This window comes from Protomyctophum parallelum (assembly GCF_964188405.1).
Source record: "Protomyctophum parallelum genome assembly, chromosome: 1".
NCBI classification, from domain to species: Eukaryota; Metazoa; Chordata; class Actinopteri; order Myctophiformes; family Myctophidae; genus Protomyctophum; species Protomyctophum parallelum.
The window spans coordinates 34,568,674-34,593,368 of NC_139697.1; the positions used below are offsets into that span (position 1 = coordinate 34,568,674).

Here is a 24,695-nt window from a genome sequence, read left to right on the forward strand (position 1 = left end):
TTAATTTAGCCTGCCTCTCCATCTTGACACTGCAGGGCAGCAATAACCAGAGGTCTTGTGCAAGAAATAACCCATGAATCCCAGCAGAGGTACGGTAATTAGCTGGCCTTGACAGAGCAGCTAAATGGAGACAGACCCCCCCTAACAGTTATGTAATACAGGGGTTATTAAAACTGTTTCATTTCTATGTTCTCCCCGTGTCCCCTAGGGTAGGTGCCCTCACAAAAAACATGCAGTAATCCTGGTCTCTAAACGACCTCCCCTTGGCCAGCCAGGGCGCCTGATGGAGGGGAAAGGAACTGGTCGGAATAACGTGTTCCTTCCGCGCGCTACGTCCAACCGGGGAAACTCCCCCCTGTCAGGTGAAAAGAAGCAGCTTGGACTCCTCATGCATAGAAGGAAGCATGAGGTCAGTCCACTGACCCCCCCCCCCTCCCAGGTTGGCAGAGGAAGTGTAGCGCCCAAGATTACATTAGATAATTGACACTGGGTGAAAAAATGGGTTAATAAAAACTTTAAAAAAGAAAACCTCCCAGATAAGTACACATCAGGGTGGGCAACTTTGATGATGGAGAGGGCCACTATATTTCCACATTGCATATACTGTCGGGCAGAAACCATATGACTTTGTCATGTATTGTAGATCTGATATTTGAATTGAAATCCTGAATACTCTTTTGCTATCCAGCTTTGAGGGTGTGTAAACAACATTGTCCTAACACAAATGAAATTGGCCATTTTTGAGTGTTTGTTAATGTGTGTAAACACAAACGGAATGAGATGATGATGTATGATGATAAGAGCTACTCTCACTTCACACAGGTGTGATTTTTTTATTGGAATTCTTAATTAATTTCAAATGCATTTCGTTTTTTTAATTATAGTAATTAAAGCGGGTCATGTTTTATTTACCTTTTTTTTTTACAATAGAAACGCGCTGGCACCTGGTCTGCATTTCTATTGTAATGTACTGGCATGGATTGTGTTTGAGTAAAGGTGGGGCTGCATGTGGCCCTCGGGCCGCCAGTTGCCCATGTATCAGTAACTGATATTGTGTGTGTGAGAGAGAGAGAGATGTTTGACTGTGTGGGATATTGTAAGCTGTGTTCACAGGTGTGTGTGTGTCCGACCCGTTCACTCCCTGAGGACCTCTTCCCCTCCTCCCGTCCTCCTCTCGCCTCCGAGCTCCCTCCCTCCATCCAGCCTTCACTCTGGAGAGGCCATTCTGCATTCAAACCAGATGTGAGTGCGCACACACACGCACTCACATCGCCACACCCCCTTCCAGCAAGAGTCTTCCCCGCGCAACGATGATGATGATGATGATGATGATGATGTAAGGTCCCCAGATAATTTCCCACCACAGTGAAATGTAAGACGCAGCAATGAGTTCCTCACTTCAAGAGCCAGTGGACGGCCTTTTTCCTGTTGAAGGGGGTTGTGGTATTACTGGTCAAGCCCTAAAGGTAATGGGGCCCTTGTTACTCACTTTACCTACAGGTACCCGTGTGTGTGTGTGTGTGTGTGTGTGTGTGTGTGTGTGTGTGTGTGTGTGTGTCTGTCGTAGTGTCTGTCTGACCTGTCACACTTAACGCGAGGATATCACGTTTCCGCTCTGCTGCAATGTGACGGGCTAAGTCAGAGACACTCCCTTTAGAGGCAGGAGAGACGGCTCATATGCCGTCAGCCCTCTGCTTATCTGTTCACATCTCCCAGCCAGCCAGGCTGCGCTTTGTCTTCCACCGTTATTAAGCGGTGGAAGAACATTAATGTTGCATCGTATTATTGTTGTTTTCTTTTTTATTTAGGTCTGTAGGTGAGGTGTGTAGTGTGTGTGTGTGTGTGTGTGTGTGTGTGTGTGTCTCTCTCTCCAAGCATCTGTGATGCTTCCAGTGAGACCCTGGGGCTCCCAGTCCAGGGGGAACCTGGGATTGCACCTGATCCCCCGAAAAAGAAGATGGAGGAAATGTTTCACTCAAGTAAAAGTATCAATACTGCAATATAGAAATGCTCGACTATGTTACGACTACGAGTAAAAGTCCGGAATTCAAAATGTGCTTGAGTAAACGTCTTGGCATCAAAATGTAACAATGTCCCATTTCAAGTTTTCAAATGTATACAAACCTTTGGAAAATAGCAGATCTACAAGCTCGCAATGCGTCACATCGCGACATGTTGTAGATCGGCTGTTTTCAAACGGCAACATTTGGACTGAGATAGTGTGGAGCAGTAAAAGTATTGGTAAGTACAAATATCCTCAAAATGGTAACTTAAGTACAGTACTTATACTTAAGTAAGTAAATGTACTTGTAGTTATTTACCACCACTGGTTAAGAAGCTGCCTGGCAATGCTGAGTGAGCTTTAACCCCTTTTGGTGTTAGCATTATGTTATGCCTTAGCTATTGAAAAATAGCAGACCTACAAGCTCGTAGCGTGCCACTCGGTGGCGCGCTATGAGCTTGTAGATCTGATTTCTTCGATTTTTGAAAAATCAAAGAACGACTGACACATAGAAACATAGCTTTTTCAGAAAACTGTCAGGATGTAGAAGAAAGACATTTTTAGAATCTGATCTCAGGTCAAAATGGGTTAACAAATTGGCACCGAGGCTGATGCAGGAGCTCAGGTGTTTGCTGCATGATGAGGCCAGGCTAGTGGAGCTCAGCTCGCCACCAACCACTGACAGTACTGTGAGAGGTGGGAGGAGAGGCCTGACCCAGGGAGGGAGGGAGGGAGGGAGGGGACTGTCTGCCTCGAGCGCATGGAGCTTCATTCACACTGCTAAACACACACACACAGGCAGCGCAGAGGGAGTAAGAGAAAGAGAGAAAAGCGTGCGGACCTGAGCTAGAGGACGAGGCGAGTCCACCCCCAAGTAAGTTGTACAAATTGTGTTTTTGAAATGGAAAGGTTCCGTTGTTATAGCGATTGAAAACGGGTAGAGACGGGTGTGTGTGTGTGTGTGTGTGTGTGTGTGTGTGTGTGTGTGTGTGTGTGTGTGTGTGTGTGTGTGTGTGTGTGTGTGTGTGTGTGTGTGTGTGTGTGTGTGTGTGTGTGTGTGTGTGAGAGAGAGTTTGTGCATGTAGTGTGTGTCTTGTCTACGAGAGTGCATGCTTGTGTTTGTGCATTATGGGTATATGAGTGTGTCACTGTGCATGCTTGTGTGTGTGTGTGTGTGATTCTTCCTTTTCCCAAATCTGGAAATGGATTTCATCTTCTTAAAGTGAAGAGCAGCTCAGCATGCTCACTAGCAGCAATGACTAGCCTGTTTTCCATGCAGTGTATCTACCGTATATTTGTATCTAGGGTATATGTCTTTAACAGTTCTCACTCGTTCACAGAACACAATCCATTCCAATCGACTTTATTGGATTAGCACGTTTAAAACAACAGAGTTGAAACAAAGTGCTTGTACACAAAAAGAAAGTAAAATACCAAGGGCAAAAACAACAATACATAATAATAAACAGGGCAACAAAAAAGACATGTGTGCAGTGGAAACAGCACACACGCGCACGCCGCACACACACACACACACACACACACACACACACACACACACACACACACACACACACACACACACACACTCACACTCACTGTTACACATGTTTCTGCTGATGTGAACCACATGTTACACACATACTGTACACTATACACACACACAGACACTGTACTCTGTACTGGCTGTACTGTCCTATAGGGCTTCCTAGCTACAGACACACACACAAATGAAAGAATAGAAAGCAGGAAGGTGGGGGCGTGCGAGGGAGAGAACTTTTAGTAGGACAGTGTGGGAATGTGGGAACGTTGTTTGATACAGTGTTGTAACAGCAGACTGAAGCTCAGTCAGCCATCGCAGGTCCTGGCTTCATTCTTCACTGCTTTCCCTTTTTTTCCCCCTGTCCTCCCCTCTCATCTCGTTGTATAAAAACTAGCAATGACTGAATCCTCCCCATTGTAATTGCAATGCCTATCGTCCCTTGAAATGTTGTTTTATTCAGATTAACCTAGAAATGAATGACCCCCCTGCCTTTTCCTTTCTTTCCAGCCCCCCGCCGTCCTTCATTCCCTGACCCGACTGATCTTAATGTTGTCCCAGGTGGTTTCGGACGGGGAAACAGTTTGAATCAAGCGAGAGAGAAAGGGGGACAGAGGGGGTTCCCACTTCTCAGTATACCCCGAGAGCTGTAAGGGTGGGGTGGTGGTGGGGGGGGGGAGGATACAGATCCCCCCGTGGCCCACCCAAAGCAACGAGCCGGGCGGGGACAAAGAACCAAGCTCCAGCACCACCAGTACCACCCCCCAGGGTAACCCCAGCATGTCCCGGAGGAGCTCGGCGGGTGACCTGGTACCCAGGGACATCTCTGAGATCCTAGCCCGGGAGGGGAAGGCCCAGCGCGGGCCGAGGAAGCAGGCCGGCTCCCTGGGGCTGGCCTTCGGCTGGCTGAAGGGCAGCCGCAAGAAGAAGAGCACAGGCAACGGCCTGAACGGCCCTGGGATAGGAGTGACGGACGCCAAGCTGGGATATCACAACCACCACGACCCCGGGAAAGGTGAGTTAAGATCCACATCTGTCTGTCTGTCCGTCCTTCGGGACAATAAAGATTATCTATCTATCTATCTATCTATCTATCTATCTATCTATCTATCTATCTATCTATCTATCTATCTATCTATCTATCTATCTATCTATCTATCTATCTTCTCCTCTGCCCTCTCTACTAGATGGTAAAGTCTCATTGTCACTTGATCACCATCATGAGATCATCCAAATATCAGACTGTTTGGGCTCTCTCTCCATGGTTATAAGAGTAGTGTTTACCAATTCATCCTGAATGCAGAATGAATTTCCTCTATTAAGGTCAACTTGAGGTAAACGGATGACTCACTTGAGAAATGTGGACAGTTGTCTTATTGTGCGTGTTCGGCAGGATGATAATTTTGTTTAGTTTGTGATGGCATGATGATATTGCGGCTAATTTGTGTGTCATTTGCAGTTGTATTTTCATAGAAAGGTCACTAAGGTGAATGTTGTCATCGTGAGGTCACTCAGGTGTATGTTGTAATTTTCATAGAAAGGTCACTACTCAGGTGAAACTTGAATTTACTGATGCGCTTGAGACATTTACCCACAATCCCCACTTCCTGTTTTTCTTCCATCTCTAAAGCTGCCCTCCTTTCTCCCTTTCCCTTGTGTGTGTGTGTGTGTGTGTGTGTGTGTGTGTGTGTGTGTGTGTGTGTGTGTGTGTGTGTGTGTGTGTGTGTGTGTGTGTGTGTGTGTGTGTGTGTGTGTGTGTGTGTGTGTGTGTGTGTGTGTGTGTGTGTGTGTGTGTGTGTGTGTGTGTGCGTGCGTGCGTGCGTGCGTGCGTGCGTGCGTGCGTGCGTGCGTGCGTGCGTGCGTGCGTGCGTGCGTGCGTGCGTGCGTGCGTGCGTGCGTGCGTGCGTGCGTGCGTGCGTGCGTGCGTGCGTGCGTGCGTGCGTGCGTGCGTGCGTGCGTGCGTGCGTGCGTGCGTGCGTGCGTGCGTGCGTGCGTGCGTGCGTGCGTGCGTGCGTGCGTGCGTGTGTGTGTGTGCGTGCGTGCGTGCGTGTGTGAGACACGAGACATGCAAATGCCATGCCTTTTCTGTCTTCTGTCCAGCAAATCTTGGAAGCACAAGTTCATGCTCTTTTGTTGAATTTCCATGTTTAAATGAGTGCGTGGCTGTGGCTGTGGTCTGTAGTTGTTCCCCGTGGAAGAGGCTTTCAAAATCCCTTTTTATGTCTTGAATTGTGGCCTTCACACAAGGTCTACGGAGGACTACAAATAATAGACAGTGACTCTGTCTCAAACCACACAGATTAACTCGAAATAAAGCTAATATTCCCCAGGCATGGAATGTGGTGGAATCAGATGTAGGAATGTATGGGAAACACATTTATTTATATTCACGTTTCCCACTGATTGTCGTTTTTAACATGGATGGACGCAAAGATTTAAAAAAAAAATATGCACGGAAGACAACCTACTGTCAGATGCAGACATTTATATATGACCCAATGACCTTTCCCGTGAACTTTAACCTCCTTTCCGCAAGAACATGTGGTCCGTTCTTCAGGGTCGTCCAATTCTTTTAAATATATATACATACATACACACACAAAAAGAGCAGTGAGTTGATCTGAGGGGATGATTTGTCCTTTTCATTCAACCAAGGTCAATTTTTCATTTTGTGTTGTTCCGTTTAATTGAGTTTTTCCACACCTGCGTGTGTGTGAATAGGCTGTCTTGTCTGAACTCCCTCCCGGTTTCCTCACTGCTCTTTGTCAGGGAGAGACAGAGAGAGAGAGAGAGATAATGAGACAGAGAGCAAGAAAGGCCAGTTCCCACCAGGAGACGTACAATACATTAAAACCTTTATTTTCCTCTTTGTTCACTTCATAAAAACCCGTCGGATGACTTCGCCGTCCCGACCTGACGAGACCAAGACTTTGCCTGCTTATTTTTGATTACCGCACAACACGTGTGGTATAATCACCAAACACACGCACACACACACCCACACACACACACACACACACACACACACACACACACACACACACACACACACAGATGTACATTGTCAGAGTCACAGATCCATTTGGTTTCATTTTGTTTGCTCTCAGACTATAAAAAAGAAATGAACATTGAACACTTTATATGGTTCCATGCATTTGCTTGAGTCTGACTGTTACTGCTTTGTGACTGCACTGCGGCATTCAGCTAAGGGTTTTATGTGCATAGTGCTTTGCGTGCATTGTAGTCCTGTTTCTTGCGGTAGATTTACATTGGCGCTGTCATTCCTGGAGACTGGCTAAGCTCTGACTGCAGCTATAGGGCTGTCCAGCAGCGATGTGCCCTCTGTAAGTTATAGAGAGATTCCTCTAATATGAAAAAGAAAAGAAATACGCTTCTTTGATGTGCTGGATTCCTGGGAGCAGAGAGAGAGAGAGAGAGAGAGGTTGCCAGACTTGGGATAGAGTTATGCGATGGAGAGAGGAGATTACATTGAATCACAAAGCTTCATTCAGCTTTGAGAGGACTCTTTTTTAGGGAACACTCTCTCAATGCTTTTTTAATTAGAGCAACAACTATGCACGCACGCTCGCACACACACACGCACACGCTTACGCATCCACGCACACAAGTACGCACACACACACACACACACACACACACACACACACACACACAAACACACACGTGCACACACACGTACACGTGGGTGCAAACACACAACCACACTATGAACTACCTACACACCTCTATTTCTGCCTCTTTCTTGGTCTCTCCCTTCTCTTTGCCTAGTCATTACGGCATATTACTGTTTTTCATTTGGTTTGCAGTTTACTTATAACTGCCTCTATTCAGTACAATTGTGGGTGTGTTTATCTTAATTGCTTATTATGTAGTCAGAGTATGGTTTAAGCCTACACACGTACGTGTGTGTGTGTGTGTGTGTGTGTGTGTGTGTGTGTGTGTGTGTGTGTGTGTGTGTCACGGTTCCCCCATGTCAGAGGGTATCTCTGTGTTTGTGTGCTAGAAGCACACTGCTAGGGCTTAGGACGGCGCCGACCCAACACTGGCACTCATTACATCACCCCCCCCCACACACACACACACACACACACACACACGCGCACACACACACACACACGCACAGAGCCTCTGCCACTACCTGCTTTGTCCAGTTACAGCCCCATCTTCAGTTCTACTGGCTGTTTCAGCTGTGAGGTCATTCAGCACAATCCCCGGGATTCCACGCACGTGTGTGTGTGTGTGTGTGTGTGTGTGTGTGTGTGTGTGTGTGTGTGTGTGTGTGTGTGTGTGTGTGTGTGTGTGTGTGTGTGTGTGTGTGTGTGTGTGTGTGTGTGTGCCTGCCTTTGTGCGCATTCACTGCTGCGTGCGCTTGTTGTAGCGTGCATTTCACTATGTCAGACACACGCAGACACAGAACCTCATTCTGTGTCAGAATAAACGCTCGACGTGTGGGTTCACCAAGCCCTCGCTTGCGCGCAGATTACAGACCAACGGGGAAGAGTAAACAGCGCGTTCACTCCTCGGTAATTGGCTCTAAATTTACACAGCGCTCTATTACAGGCCACACGCTGCCTGCCATCCAGGAGGAGGAAGGCACACGGACAGAGAAGCAGTGGTGGGGAAAGTACTTAAAGGTTTTACTTAAGTAAAAGTATCAATACTGCAATATAGAAATACTCCGTTACAAGTAAAAGTCCGGAATTCAAAATGTATACTTGAGAAGTATTGGCATCAAAATGTAGGCCTACAGTGTGTGAGTGGCCTCACAGCTAGAAGGTCCTGGGTTGCGGGGTTGGCGAAAGGGCGTTTCTGTGTGGAGTTTGCATGTTCTCCCCGTGTCCCCTAGGGTAGGTACCCTCACAAAAAATATGCAGTAATCCTGGTCTCTAAACTACCTCCCTCCATGGCCAGCCGGAGTGCCTGATGGAGGGGAAAGGAACTGGTCGGAATAACGTGTTCCTTCCACGCGCTACGTCCGGCCGGGGGAAATCCCCCCTGTCAGGTGAAAAGAAGCAGCTTGGACTCCTCATGCATAGAAGGAAGCATGAGGTCATTCCGCTTCTTTCACATGATCGAAATGTATTGAACTGAAGTGGGTAATGCATGTTTTGTAACAATAATCAAAATCTGCAAAGTAACTAGTAACTAAAGTTTTCTAATAAATGTAGTGGAGTAAAAGTACAATATTTGCCTCTGAAATGTAGTGGAGTAGAAGTAAAAGTAATGTAAATTGGAAATACTCAAGTAAAGTACAAATACTTCAAATGTACAGTGGAGAGAAGTGCAGAGAAGGCGTGTGTCGGAGGAGAAAAAAGGAAGGGGACGTGAATGTTTAATGCTCTCCAGCCACACACATTGTCTGTCTCGCCGTGCCCCTGGCCTTTAGACGGGCGCAGGTCATTTCACCTGTGTAAACGAATACCTGGAAACACTCCATTCATCACTCCGCCTCCGGAGGTAAACGTCACCCGGGCAACGGGCCGTTTCGAGGTGCGCACGACAGTCTGTTTTCTGCACGGTGACACGAGAGAGTGAGGTCATAATGATTCTGTCGTGATGTCACAAAGCGAAACCCTACAGTCGCCATTGTCACCTTTTTCCCACTGTGGCATTGCACTTCCAAGGGGATGATGGGGGGGGGGGGGGGGGGGGGATAGAGCACGGAATGGAAGACAGCCTATTGACCCCACCCTCAAGAGTCTAGAAAAAACTGGGAGGATTGTAGTTGCAAAGTTAGCTTCATTAACCTAACCAATGAACCCCATATACCCTAGCATCCCCATTCTGTCATAATTAGGCAAACATTTGGTGAAAATAGCAGATCTACAAGCTCAACAGCACGGTGAAGACAAAGTATGTAGGGGTTAAGTTGTTATAAGATACACACATTCACATAAATGGTATCACAAATGGTAAATGGTGTATTTAGCGCTTTACATATATTGTGCATTACATTCAACTATTCACACACATACAATACACACACACTCACACACGCACACACACGCACACACACAAAGCACATGCGTATACTATAAATGGGCAGGGCTAATTGAAACCACTGTCATCTGTGTTCCAAACACGGGTGTTTCTTTTCCAGAGGTATACTGTTTATGGAATGAAAGCTAATGGTTTGTTTCATGAGACGCGTTGAGAAGTGTGTTTGATGTGGAGACTCAGGCAGCTGGGAGACATCAGTGTGGGACTGAGGGGAGTGGGACTGTACACACTACACTACAGTGATTTTACCCTAAAGAGAGAGGGTGCGTGTGTGTGTGTGTGTGTGCGTGCGTGGTGGTGGGGGGGGGCGGCGGCGGCGGCGGCGGCTGCCGCCATTATGTAACCATAAGTACTAGATACACCTGTTGAGCACTGTTTATCTGATACAGCTGTGGAGGATATAAGCTGAGTGCAGATCCGCCAGCAACATGCCGCAGACGTATATGTTTTCCATCCATGTGTACTGTTGTACATGCCTATGCAGTTGTGGAAAGTAACTAAGGCTACTTAACATTTACTTAGTACTGTACTTAGGTATGTGTACTTTACTTGTTTTTGCCAATTTTCCAAGACTTTTACTTCCACTCCTCTATACATCTCAGAGACAAATATTGCACTTTTACTCCACTACATTTATTTGAAAACTTTTGTTACTATAGTCACTTTGTAGATTTTGATTATTACGGTACATACATTTGGGCCATTTGAAAGATCGGGCTATTTTCAAAAGATTTTCATACATTTGAAAATGTGTGAAATGTGTTTTGATACCAATGCTTTTGTGCTTTTACTCAAGCACATTTTGTATTCTGGACTTTTACTTGTTCTATATTGCAGTATGTATTGATACTTTTACTTAAGTAAAACATTTACCACTGTGCTTATATGTATGTCTCAGACTGTCCCATTCTCCTGAACGAACATGATATGACATCAGCAGTGGTGGAAAAAGTACTCAATTGTTTTACTAAAAGTACAAAATTAGTTTTCAAATGTATAGAATCTTTTGATATTTCAAATGGACGTTATGTATATAAGGCTGAAGTGGATAATGTGTATAATTAATAATAAATAATAATTAGTAACTAAAGTTTTCAAATAGATATTTGCCTCTGAGATGTAGTGGAGTAGAAGTAAATGTATTGGAAATACTCAAGTAAAATACAAATAGTACAGTACTTACTTACTTTCCACCAGGAATTCTGTCAAGTTTGCCACAAACATCCACTTTGACCTATCAATGTAACTTTTTAAAGTTATTATAATTTTTATTGATGTCCAAGGTCACTGTGACTTCACATCCGTCCTAATCTCATGAGCGCGAACACCTGGGGAATTTAATTTCATTGGCACAGGTATCCACTTTAAGGAGTATTTCCCCCCAAAAAATGACTTGTTTTCTATCGATTGTACACCCCATGAAGCCTTGAATTCATTGGAGACACTTGTTTTGTCTCATTCCTAAGCCAATCATTTGATGAAGTCCGTTAGGACAATTATTGGTTTAGGAATCCGACAAAAACAAAATAATCGACATGAATTCAAGGCTTCATGAGGTGTGTAATTGACCAAAAGTACAATAATTCTGGACAGACATTGATGTAAATGGCAGTTTTGAAGAAGCCACAACTTATGACCACAACTGTATTTCTATTTAATTTATTATAAATGTAATGTGACATTCTGCTATTACTGCACATTTTACCCCATTCATCTGTGGTGTTCTAGCAAAGTTGACATCATTGCATCTACCATGATTCATTGTTTCCCTAAAATAAGTGGATGGATTCTTTGCTCTGTCATAGCACTGACAGGCCACACGAGGTCAGTGCTGGGTAGTTATTGGAACAGGGATGTGGTTTTGAAGAGCTTTCACTGGATTTAGGATTTAGATTGAGGTAAGTGTGATATCTGTAGCCAGGCCAGGAAGACACAATGGAAGGATGGCAGTGACACCGTTCATGAATTGAAATCACAGATGTGACTCGACATTCTTAAAGAATCTAGTTCAGGTTCCTGTAAATGAGCCCTCAAGGCCTATACTTGACACATGATGCACGCACGCATGCACATATACACCCATACACACATGCATACACACACACACACACACACACACACACACACACACACACACACACACACACACACACACACACACACGCACGCGCACACCCACACGCACACACTCACACCACAGTCCAGTAAGCAAACGGGTGTAGAATTCCTGACAACCACATTCCTTTATTCAGCAGCTTTTGACATGTACAGTATGTGCACACATACACATATGCTGTACATGCATTATTTGCATGCCTTCAGAACACACACATACTGTACATGCATGCTCAAATTGGACTCACCACCACCTCCTTATCCATGTCCCCTGTATTACAGGCTGCCAGCAGCCTGTAATATCTATTTCCTGAAAAATGATACCGTGGCTTGGTGACATGCACATGCACACAAATAAATGTGTGCACGTGCGTGTGTGTGTGTGCGCACACACACACACACACTCGGATGTATCTAAGCATGTTTGACGCATACATGTGTGCGATGGCTCACTTGTCAAGTGCAGAGACAGCTCAGCACCACTGACACACACAATACACAAACTCCTAGCAATCAGTCTGAATCTCCTATAACTGTTTAATGGATGTGCTAGCATGCCCTGATAGCCCTCTATAGTAGCAATGGGTGTGGTTGAGATGGAGCTGAGCATAATGGACGGCATCTGTGAGCATTTTCATGAGCGCCCATTTACGTTTTCAATGGACTGTTTATCTCTTTCTGTCTGTCATACACACCAACAGACAGACAGACCACACATACGAGCTTGCTGTTGCTCGTACACACACACACACACACACACACACACACACACACACACACACTCCTCCCTCTCTTTAAATTACAGATCGATTCTAGTCTTGGAAAAAAACGAGAGGCCATAAATCCTCCATCTCTCTCTCTCTCTCTCTCCCTCCCCCTGCCTGCCTGACTCTCTGTTTCTGTCAGTAAATCTGTCTGTTGTCGTTTCATCTCAGCAGCAGCAGGCGGCAGCCCCCTGTCTTGACTGTTCACCATCATCAGAGTGATCACGATCATGTCGCTGCTGGCGATGTGATGGTGTCACATGGTTGAGATGGAGCTGATTATGTGATGGTGTCACATGGTTGAGATGGAGCTGATTATGTGATGGTGTCACATGGTTGAGATGGAGCTGATTATGTGATGGTGTCACATGGTTGAGATGGAGCTGATTATGTGATGGTGTCACATGGTTGAGATGGAGCTGATTATGTGATGGTGTCACATGGTTGAGATGGAGCTGATTATGTGATGGTGTCACATGGTTGAGATGGAGCTGATTATGTGATGGTGTCACATGGTTGAGATGGAGCTGATTATGTGATGGTGTCACATGGTTGAGATGGAGCTGATTATGTGATGGTGTCACATGGTTGAGATGGAGCTGATTATGTGATGGTGTCACATGGTTGAGATGGAGCTGATTATGTGATGGTGTCACATGGTTGAGATGGAGCTGATTATGTGATGGTGTCACATGGTTGAGATGGAGCTGATTATGTGATGGTGTCACATGGTTGAGATGGAGCTGATTATGTGATGGTGTCACATGGATGAGATGGAGCTGATTATGTGATGGTGTCACATGGTTGAGATGGAGCTGATTATGTGATGGTGTCACATGGTTGAGATGGAGCTGATTATGTGATGGTGTCACATGGTTGAGATGGAGCTGATTATGTGATGGTGTCACATGGTTGAGATGGAGCTGATTATGTGATGGTGTCACATGGTTGAGATGGAGCTGATTATGTGATGGTGTCACATGGTTGAGATGGAGCTGATTATGTGATGGTGTCACATGGTTGAGATGGAGCTGATTATGTGATGGTGTCACATGGTTGAGATGGAGCTGATTATGTGATGGTGTCACATGGTTGAGATGGAGCTGATTATGTGATGGTGTCACATGGTTGAGATGGAGCTGATTATGTGATGGTGTCACATGGTTGAGATGGAGCTGATTATGTGATGGTGTCACATGGTTGAGATGGAGCTGATTATGTGATGGTGTCACATGGATGAGATGGAGCTGATTATGTGATGGTGTCACATGGTTGAGATGGAGCTGATTATGTGATGGTGTCACATGGTTGAGATGGAGCTGATTATGTGATGGTGTCACATGGTTGAGATGGAGCTGATTATGTGATGGTGTCACATGGTTGAGATGGAGCTGATTATGTGATGGTGTCACATGGTTGAGATGGAGCTGATTATGTGATGGTGTCACATGGTTGAGATGGAGCTGATTATGTGATGGTGTCACATGGTTGAGATGGAGCTGATTATGTGATGGTGTCACATGGTTGAGATGGAGCTGATTATGTGATGGTGTCACATGGTTGAGATGGAGCTGATTATGTGATGGTGTCACATGGTTGAGATGGAGCTGATTATGTGATGGTGTCACATGGTTGAGATGGAGCTGATTATGTGATGTGTCACATGGTTGAGATGGAGCTGATTATGTGATGGTGTCACATGGTTGAGATGGAGCTGATTATGTGATGGTGTCACATGGTTGAGATGGAGCTGATTATGTGATGGTGTCACATGGTTGAGATGGAGCTGATTAGGCCTAAAAAAAAAAAACTTTGGTTTCCGATTGGCTGTCATTTTTGGGCTGAGTAGGTAGGGATTTTATTTTATTTTATTTTTTTATTTTATTTTTCGTGGGAAGGATGGGTAGCAAGGAATTTTTTTTTTTTTTTTTTTTTTTATTTTTTTCGTGGGAAGGATGGGATTTTTTTTATTTTTTTCCTACGGCAATGATGGATAGGCTTCTTTTTTAATAACTTCAATATTTGCCTGAAATACCATCTTTTAAATAATGAATGGTTCAAGTGCTGCATCACTCACATACCAAAAATAAATACAAATGTAAAAAAAATCTTCAAGTAATAAAGCTGAAACATGAACTTGTGTTTTGAAGCAGAGAGCTACTGGCTATCCCTGGATCAAACAAATTAACTTAAACCAACCAATGGCATGAGGAGTTGGAAAACTAGGGGTTACGTATGTAACCTAGGTTCTATAACAGCGAGCAAGGCTGCTCACTTTTTGGGAGTTGACGCCCCCTGGCGTAAACACAGAAGCACTACAAATAAACTCACAGACTTTAGGCTGGGACTTTAGACGTGATGACGTTGAAGACCCCGCCCGCCGGGTGCACCTTATAAGCGTGCCTCAGCGTCACGTCTCCATTCGATAACAATTGTTCTCTTCTCAAGCAATCAAGAAGGGAATCCTAGTGAGCAGCCTTGCTCGCTGTTATAGAACCTAGGTTACATACGTAACCCCTAGTTCTATTAATACAGCTTCGCAAGGCTGCTCACTTTTTGGGAGACTTCATTAACTCCCTTATTGTCATCACGAAGTCTGGACCCCTAGGGCCCGTACCTTTATCTGTGAGCAAAGGACCACAGTATGTCCCTCAACAGGACTACTGCACCCCAACGGGAAGGCCAATCAGACCTAAGTCTGCAAATGTGCCTAGGAGGGGCCGACAGAAACCGTCATAACGCCCTGGAGAAGACCAACGTCCCCCGCAGGGAACCAAGTCTCTCCACCTAACTGGAGGCCACGCCCAGGACCGCATGCGCCACTGGCGCTGCTGTCACATCCAGTCTATAGAAGGTGGCAAAGGTGGAAGACGACGCCCAACTTGCAGCGGAACAAACATCCTGAACAGAGACCCCCCTACAGAGGGCCCAGGATGATGCCATACCTCTCCTGGAATGTGCTCTCAACCCTACGGGAGGCACCATATCCCTACTAGAGTAGGCCCGCTCTATAGCCTCCACGATCCACTGGGAAAGCCTAACCTTTGAGATAGGCAGTCCCACAGTCTTGGGATCCCAGGAGACAAACAATTGTGTAGTCTTCCTCGTCACCTTAGTCCTGTCCAAATACAACCTCAATGCCCTTAACGGACAGAGGTTATGCCTCCTCCTATCCTCCTCAGAGGCAAAAAGGGGGGGGGCGGACAGAACGCCGCCAAGTCCACCGGAACCGGGGCAGCTAGGCGGTTCTTAGGCAAAAATGCCGGATTGGTCTTAACGACCACCCTTGCATCCCCATTGAACCTCATGCCTTCCGCACTTGTGGACAAAGCATGGATATCACTGACCCCTTTAGCGGTCACCAAAGCTAATAACAACGCTGTCCTCAGCGACAATAGCTTCATACTCAAACCCCCCAAGGGCTCAAGCGGTGGCCGGGACAGAGAGTCCAAAACCAAAGCAAGGTCCCACGAGGGGACCAGAGACTCGGTCACCGGATGAAGGTGGCTAGCCCCTTTCATGAACTGGCGCACCAGCGGGAGCTGGCCTACCGTCTTGTCCTCAAACCCGATGTGGCAGGCTGAGATAGCAGCCAGATACACCTTGACAGCACTAAAGGCCCTGCCTTTGTCCAAGAGATTCTGGAGGAACGACAGAACGACCCTTACTGGAGCTTGAAACGGCACAGCTTGAGCCGGTGAACACCAGTCTCCAAACAACCGCCGCCTCATATCATAAGCATCCCTGGTCGACTACGCCCTCGCACACTGAATAGTGTCGATGACGCTCTGGGGAAAAAACCCTCCGCGCCAAGATTCAACCTCTCACGGGCCAAGCCCAGAGGTCTAGATCTTCCGGCCGTGGGTGGAATATCTCGCCTCCCGCCTGGGTCAAAAGGTCCCTGCACGACGGAAGCTGCCAGGGCCGACCGTACAGGAGAGGGACTATGTCTGACCTCCAAGAGCCCATCCTGGCGCCACCAGGATTACTGACAGGCGCCGTGTCCTCACCCTCTCCAGCGTGGGAAGGGTGAGAGACGACAGGGAAACGCATAAAGTAGGCCCTGGGGCCAACGATGCGCCAAGGCATCCAAACCTAGCGGAGCCGTCCCTGCTATGGAGAAGAACAGAGGACACTTGCTGTTCTCTTCCAACGCAAACAGATCCACTCGAGGCTCGCCGAACCTCTCCCACAACTGTCTGGCCACTGTTTGTGCAGTGACCAAGCCGCATAGAGGTATCGGCCCCTGGACAACAGATCCGCTCCCGTGATCTGGAGTCCCGGAACGTGGGAGGCTCTGACCGAAAGAAGGTGCTCGTCGCACCATAACGTCAGTCTGCGTGCTAGCGCATGCAGTTTGGTGGACCCTAGGTCCCCTGCTTGTTGATATGGCACATCGTCGTTGTGTCCTGACCAGGACATGGAATGTCTCACACTTGGTGACTGCATCCATATACCCGAGCGTCCTGCCGACGCAGCGGGGCGACGACTGCCTGTTGTACACCCCACAGAAGTCCTTGGACTCAGTGACCGTCCGATCGGAAGGACCAGATATCCGTATATCTGTCCCCTGAAGACGAACCGCAGAAATTTCCTGTGCGGTGTGTAGGTGGGAACGTGGAAATACGCGTCCCTGAGATCGAGAGCTGCAACCAGTCCCCTCGGCGCATACGCGTAGCAGAGCCTTGTCCGTGAGGATTTGGAGCGAACGCTTCCAATAGTCGTTCAGAGCACGTAGGCCTAGAATGGGCCGCATGCCCCCCCCCTTCCTTCACGAGAAGTAGCGGGAGTAAGAACCCCGTGTCGCTCTGCTCCACGGACACCCTACGTAAAGCCTCCTCCCCAAGGAGATAGGCGTGTAGAAGCATCGCTTGCTGTAGTAACAGAAGCATTCAATTTCTTCAGTAGCGAAAAAATAAATGTGCGTGACCTGCCGGGCCTGGGACAGCTTCTTTAAGTAAAAGACTGTCCAGATGTGGGGCATAACCCCACATAATTGGCTTACGCCCTCCAAGTAATTTCAGGTCGTATCCGTGTCCTTGTTCCATGTATTAGTTTTATTAATAATAAAAGACATACAGGAATGAAACACCATACAGTACAACATCATGAAGAAAAAATGTACAGAGGCACATGGCACAAACATGTCCAACAACGTTCGTCCCTGTATGCGGTCCGAGGGTGGGGTCCGAGACCACTACCCTCTGCGCCGAGACCCCTGAAGTGGAGGGAAGGGAGGTGGGGGACATCCTGACCCCCCTCCGAGTCTTCAAGTCCCTGGCCCGAGGGTGAGGTCTACGACCAGTACCCTCTCCGCTGGGGACCCTGGAGCGAAGGGATGAAAGGGATCTGCGGTCCGAGGGTGAGGTCCGAGACCACTACCCCTTACGCTGAGATCCCTGGAGTGGAGGGAAGAGAGGCAGGGCACGTCCTGACCCCCTCTGAGTCTCAAGTCCGCGTTCTGAGGGTGAGGTCCGGGACCACTCCCCTCTACGCTGGGGACCATAGAGCGGAGGGAAAAAGAGGTGGGGTACGTCCTGACCCCCTCTAAGTCCGACCCGGCCCTTTACATCCGCTTTCCACGCCCGCGTCCCTTCGGAGCGTAGGTCCTGTAGGGTGAGGGGGGGCAGCGGCCCTCGGCCCCGGGACGTCCCTGCTGGGTCGGTCTCACCATGGCTGGGTGAGCCGCTCCGTCCTCCTCGTGGACCTTCCTGGGTGGGCCACCAGCCCTCTCGGCGTGGCCTGAGGGGGGGGTCGCGGGGACCCCTCTCAGCCTGCCCTGTCGGAGGACGGGGATGACCCCTGTCTGCCCTGCTGACTCGCGCCACAGCAAGACTCTCTTATCCTCCTCGCCCCAGGGCGGTGGGGGGAGAGACTGCGTGTCTCGGGCCCTAGTCCGTGGGGCCGGGACAGGCCGTTCCCGGGCGGCAGTAGCTCTTGGTGTGACCAGAGGCAGTCCTCCGACGAACCTTGTAGTGGGTGTCGGGGTTCCGGCGAGCTGCCGGTTTCCAAGCTCGGCGAAGTACGCTCTCATCTTGCAGAGGCGCAGCTCTTTGAGGCCAGGAAACTTCAAGTTGTCGCACGGAGTGCACGAGGGGCCCCTCCCCGTGATGGCATCCTCGGCGTGAGAGATCCCCATGCAGTACAGACAAACCCTATGTTCGTCCTGTCTGAACATGACGTTCCCACAGGTCGCCAAGGCGCAGATCTTCTGTGGCGGGCCCTTGCAGGCCCCCTGTACAGCAGACGCTTGACGCAGGGCCTCGTCGTCCCCCTCCCGTGCCTGGGAGTCCCGCTGGGCCTGATATGCCCTGTGGGCGCGTTTCAACCTGCTGCGCCTTAGCAGGCCGGAGAGGGCCAGGCAGTGTGGGCACTGCCCTGGTTTCTCCACCGCCTCCCGGGCATGGCCATAGCCCAGGCAGTAGATACACTCTTCGTGTTTGTCGGCACGGGCGATCAGGCCCCCACACGACTTGCAGGCCCTCTGTAGGCTCTGGCCGTCAGTGTCCTCAAGGGCGCGACGGCGTCGACGACGGGCCTTGGTTGCCTCAGACATCTCGACGCTGGGATGCATGGAGACAGTAAAACAAGGCAAGAGGGGCCGGGTTAGTAGGTGGCCATGTTTAAGTGGGAGCTAGGACAGAGCTATTACTAGCTGCTGCGACAGACCGTCACTTTCCCTTGTACTGCCAGATACATGTGGACAGACCAGCCACCAACAAGGCTCGCCGGTTGTAGAACTCGGGTTACAACGTAACCTCCCATTCTACTGACCATTTAACAAGGCTACATGCCTGTAGGGAGCCGAGTTGGTAGGCAGACATGCCCAGTGAGGGCCAGGACAGAGCCATTGCTGGCTGTCGTGAAACCGTCACCGCATGTGGGGACTTAAAACAGGACTGTCGCCGGCTACTGTAGAAGACGCCACTGGCGTGTGGAAGCTGAGAATAGGGCTACAACAAGCCGTTATCAAAGACCGTCACACAGCGTGGAAACCAACAGTATTATTACTAAGTGCTGTTCAGGTTAGTAGGCAGCCACGTAAGTGGAAGCTAGGACCGGGCTATCTCTAGCTGCTGCGAATAGACCGTCGCTGGACAAAACAAGCTACTAGTAAGGCTTGCTGGTTCAGGAGCCCGGGTTACGTATGTAACCTCCAGTTCTGATAACCAATCCTACAGGGCTGCGTGCCCGCAGGTGCCGCTGTTCGTGTCACCGTCGCGGGCTCGGAAGAGCCGCGGGACGTGGTGTGTGGCTGGAGAGGGCTGTTAGCAGCCGCTGCTCGAGTCACCGTCGCGGGCTTGAAAGAGCCGCGGGACGTAGTGTGTGGCTGGAGCGGGCTGTTAGTAGCCACCGCTAACGCCGCCACACGTGTGGAAGCCAAGGAAGGGTTGCATACCGCTCCTGGCTCCTCACACGTTCGAGACCCTTAGGTCTGCGAAGGTTTGTGTGGAAGCAGAAACCCGGCTGTTGCTAGCCGGGTTACAGACCGTCACACAGGTAATAAAGAAACCTTGGTCGGAGACTCAGACATCCTAGAAGCTAAGATGCACGTGGAAGCAAAAAACAAGGCAAGAGGGGCCGAGTTTAGCAGGCAGCCGCGAAACCGTGAACAAAACAAGCTACAAACAAGGCTCGCCGGTCGAAGAACCTGGGTTACGTACGTAACCTCCAATTCTAATAACCAGTCCTTTAAGGCTGCGTGCCTGTAGGCGCCGAGTTGGTAGGTTGTCACGTTACAGTGATGCAGTGGGTGTTGCCACTCACTGCCTAAGACGCCACGTGCGTGTGGAAGCTGAGAATAGAGCTATTGTTAGCTTCTACCAGAGACGTCACACAGCGTGGAAACCAAACAGTATTATCACTAAGTGCTGTTCAGGTTAGTAGGCAGCCACGTAAAGTGGAAACTAGGACAGGGCTATCTCTAGCCGCTGCGAATGGATCGTCACTCTTTTCTTGTAAGCCAAGAAATAAGTGGACAAACAAGCCACGAACAAGGCTCGCTGGTTTAAGAACCCGGGTTACGTATGTAACTCAAATTCTAATAACCAGTTCTACAAGGCTGTGTACCTGTAGGCGCCGAGTTGGTAGGTCGTCACGTTACAGTGATGCAGTGGGTGTCGCCACCCACCGCATAAGACGCCACGTGCGTGTGGAAGCTGAGAATAGAGCTATTGCTAGCTTCTATCAGAGACGTCACACGTCAGAGACGTCACACAAAGTGGTAGCCAAACAGAAATATTACTATATCCTGCCTAGGTTACCACTCCGTCGCGGGCTTGAAAAGCCGCGAGACGTACGTGTGTCGGCAAGGGCGTGCTATTAATAGCCGCCGCTAACGCCGCCGCACGTGTGGAGGCTAACAAAGGGTTGCACCGCTTCTAGCTCTTCACACGCACACACACGTTTGAGGGCCACGCGGTCGCGGGCTTATGAAAGCCACGGGACGTATGTGTGGAAGCTGAAAGAAAGCTAAGATAGCTTATCAGACCGTCACACAGCGTGGAAGCTCAAACAGAATAAAATATGCTGCCGGAATCACCGTCCCGGGCTTGGAAGGGCCGCGAGACGTAGTGTGTGGCTGGAGCGGGCTGTTAGTAATCACCGCTAAAGCCGCCACACGTGTGGAAGCCAAGGAAGGGTTGCGTACCGCTCCTGGCTCTTCACACGTTCGAGACAGAATAACTTCATGCTGCTCAAGTCACCGTCGCGGGCTTGGAAGAGCCGCGAGACGCTGTGCGTGGCTGGAGCGGGCTGTAGTAGTCACCGCTAGAGCCGCCACACGTGTGGAAGCCAAGGAAGGGTTGCGCACCGTTCCTGGCACTTCACACGTTCGGGACCTTTAGGTCCGCGAAGGTTTGTGTGGAAGCAGAAACCTGGCTGTTGCTAGCCACGGTACAGACCGTCACACAGGTAATAAGAAACCAGCTAGGGCCGCGAGCCACTAACGGACTGAATTACCTCCAAGTTAAAGTTAACTTAGTTAAAGAAAGTGGACTCACCGACTTTCTTCCTCTTGAAGCCTCTGGGATAAGCAGTTTCCGCGGTACCGAGAAGGCTTCTCGTCCTTGTGGAAAAAATCAGATACTCATCCGTGAGGGAGACTTCGTAGCGCCGTGTTATACACGTGAGAAGAGAATAACGAATGGAGACGTGACGCTGAGGCACGCTTATAAGGTGCACCCGGCGGGCGGGGTCTTCAACGTCATCACGTCTAAAGTCCCAGCCTAAAGTCTGTGAGTTTATTTGTAGTGCTTCTGTGTTTACGCCAGGGGGCGTCAACTCCCAAAAAGTGAGCAGCCTTGCGAAGCTGTATTAATAGAACAAAGAATACTGACTGGTGAATGAATTATACCAGGATTTGAAAATAATAAAACATTTTACCCCAGGGTATGAGATGAGCTCAATTCAGAATGAGGAGCTTTAACAATTAAGTCCATTCTAAATACTGATATACAGTATGCAGCTTAAAAGTGAATAGTGTTAGAACGGTGGTTGGTCAAACAGATTAGAACGGTGGTTGTTGAACTTGCTACCGCTGTCTGGCCTCTGGTTTGCGAATAGTAGTATATAACTTAAGTTAACTTGCCATATGCTTAAATGTTCTATACGCCCATCGATTAATCAGCAATAGCTCGTTTTGGAAGCGTCGGGGCTTAACGAGACACTGCTGTCTCGTTGTACCCAGCTGGGTGAATAACCTAAATCAACGTCACCACGGTAAATGCTCCATATAACTATGAAAGCGCTAATGTTAATGTTCACTGCATACACGTAATATAGTTGACCAAGCAATGTTACAGTCCACTGTAGGCTACAGCTATTTGGTTTCCAAATCGTAGCGCTGTAGACTACAGCAATCTAATTTCCGCATCGCAGCGCAGCGCGCCTCATGTGTGCCCAAAAGAACAGATCTGCAAGCTGTCGACACGCAATCGAGCGGCATGTTGATAGTTTGTATGTCTGTTATTTTGGTTAGGCAACGCACATTACGCGTGGTATGTGGGTTTGAGAGGCAATGATTAATGTAGGCCTACAGTAGCCTAGTAGATTATAGCCAAGTTGACAGTTTTCATAATATTGTATAGCTCTGTTCTGGACTGTTGCACAACGTTAGCCAACGGTGAATGATGAAAAAGTTGCACTTTGTTAACGAGGACAGTATTGGACATGCTCCGTCACTTCAGAGGATCGCTGCTACTTTGATTCAAAGATGTTTACTCACCCCTGGAAATCGCTGGAAACCATTAGAATGTTGGAAATGGAACGTGAGTTACAACCTCAAGTAGCCTACCATGCACCTCGCGATGACGCATTCCAAAACATTTGCGCACGTGATATTTTAGACGAAAGAAAACTTTATTTTGACTTTGCGCGTCCCGATGGTCTCATCAAAGATAATTTTAATGATCAAAGACTCGGTCGGACTCGGACTCGGTCGTATTCTGAGCTTTTTTTTTTTTTTTTTTTTTTTCCCACCAAATGCCAATAAAATAATATGAGTCGCGCATATTTAATAGAGTCGGTCGGCAACCGGAAACCAAAGTTTTTTTTTGTTAGGCCTTATGTGATGGTGTCACATGGTTGAGATGGAGCTGATTATGTGATGGTGTCACATGGTTGAGATGGAGCTGATTATGTGATGGTGTCACATGGTTGAGATGGAGCTGATTATGTGATGGTGTCACATGGTTGAGATGGAGCTGATTATGTGATGGTGTCACATGGTTGAGATGGAGCTGATTATGTGATGGTGTCACATCACCACCGTCCACCGCAGCGACCTTGATCATAAATCGTTGCTGTCGGGAGGAAACCATGACCAAACTCAATTTTTTAGTTTTTTGATATTATTATTTTTTGTATAAATCAGTGCTTCTGACAAAACCTCTCAAATTCCAATGGACCCTCAAATTGTCTGCTAAAGCAGCTAACTCCAGCACCTCTCCCCCTCTCATGGAAGCAATTGACAATATATAAAGTTACAACACCAACTTTTTACTTAATTTAATTTCCTGTAAAACAAAGGTTTCGGAGTTAGGTGGTTTCTTCCCCACAGCAGAGACATCTATAGTGTAGCGAACCCTCGGCTGTTTGCTTCCTCACACCCCCCATCCTTTTACTCAGTGGTGGAAAGTAACTAAGTACATTTACTTAAGTACTGTATATAAGTACAATGTTGAACTATTTGTACTTTAATTGAGTACGATATTTCAAATTGTCAATACTTTTACTTCTAGTCCACTACTGTACATCTCCAAGGCAAATATTGTAGTTTTGCTCCACTACGTTTATTTGAAAACTTTAGTTACTTTGATTATTATTACAAAACATATACATTAACCACTTCAGCCCTATATACATTTCGGTCATTTGAAAATAGCCGATCTACAAGCTCACAATGCGTCGCATCATGTCGCAATGCTGATGCCAATTCTTATGCAGTTTTCCTAAAGTACATTTTGAATTCAGGACTTTTACTTGTAACGGTGTATTTCTACATGTATTGATACTTTCCATCACTGCTTGGTGGGAGCACCTGCTGTAACTATCACTGAACCCGCTGCTCATCCCCATCCTTTAACCTCTCTCTGTCACTCCATGCAGTGCACATACGATACGTCATTATATGATGTTTTCAATTACAGTATGTCTCTGCTCCTTCCTCCGTTTCTCTCTCTCTCTCTCTCTTTCTCTCTCTCTCTCTCTCTCTCTCTCTCTCTCTCTCTCTCCCTCTCTCTCTCCGTGTCTCTCTGTCTCTCTCTGCGCCCTTTAAGAATCTCTCCAGCCTGACCTCGTTTTATTTTACGGGCTACGGGAGCAGGGTCGCCCTGCCACTGATTGACAGTAGAGGTCATGACATCATCAGTGTGGGACAGACCCCGATTAATCACAGGCTAGGCGACGTCTCTGTGTGGAGTCATCACATGGTTCTGGTGCTCTAGATCTAATGCTAATAGATATTTCTTCATTAAATATGTATGAAGTCATGAGATGCAAGGGGGAAGGAATGCACTTGAAACCACTTGAGAGCTATTTTATACTTTATACTGCCAAACTTTCTATTTATAGTCACTCATGTGACAACCAGGTATAGTCTGGGACTTGATCACCCCGGCTGGGTCGCCTGAGTGAGGGGTATGATGTTGGAAGACCCGAAACCCTCAGGATACATCACTGAGGATACGTCCCAGGTGCATCCATGCGATGTATTTTTGAGTGGTGCAACCACTCCAAGGAACAGCAATGTCTG

The 24,695-nt window shown here is 47.9% G+C and overlaps 1 protein-coding gene across 1 annotated transcript in view; it reads left to right on the plus strand.

The window, feature by feature from the left end:
- Window positions 1–2,757: 2,757 nt before the first annotated feature.
- nhsl3 (NHS like 3) overlaps window positions 2,758–24,695 on the plus strand; it is a 66,079-nt gene continuing 44,141 nt past the window's right edge. Inside the window, exons 1-2 of the mRNA XM_083774685.1 lie at window positions 2,758–2,876; window positions 4,053–4,557. Of these exons, the coding sequence (XP_083630811.1) occupies window positions 4,323–4,557 (235 nt within the window). The 5' untranslated portion in view covers window positions 2,758–2,876; window positions 4,053–4,322. The remainder of the gene's footprint in view (window positions 2,877–4,052; window positions 4,558–24,695) is intronic.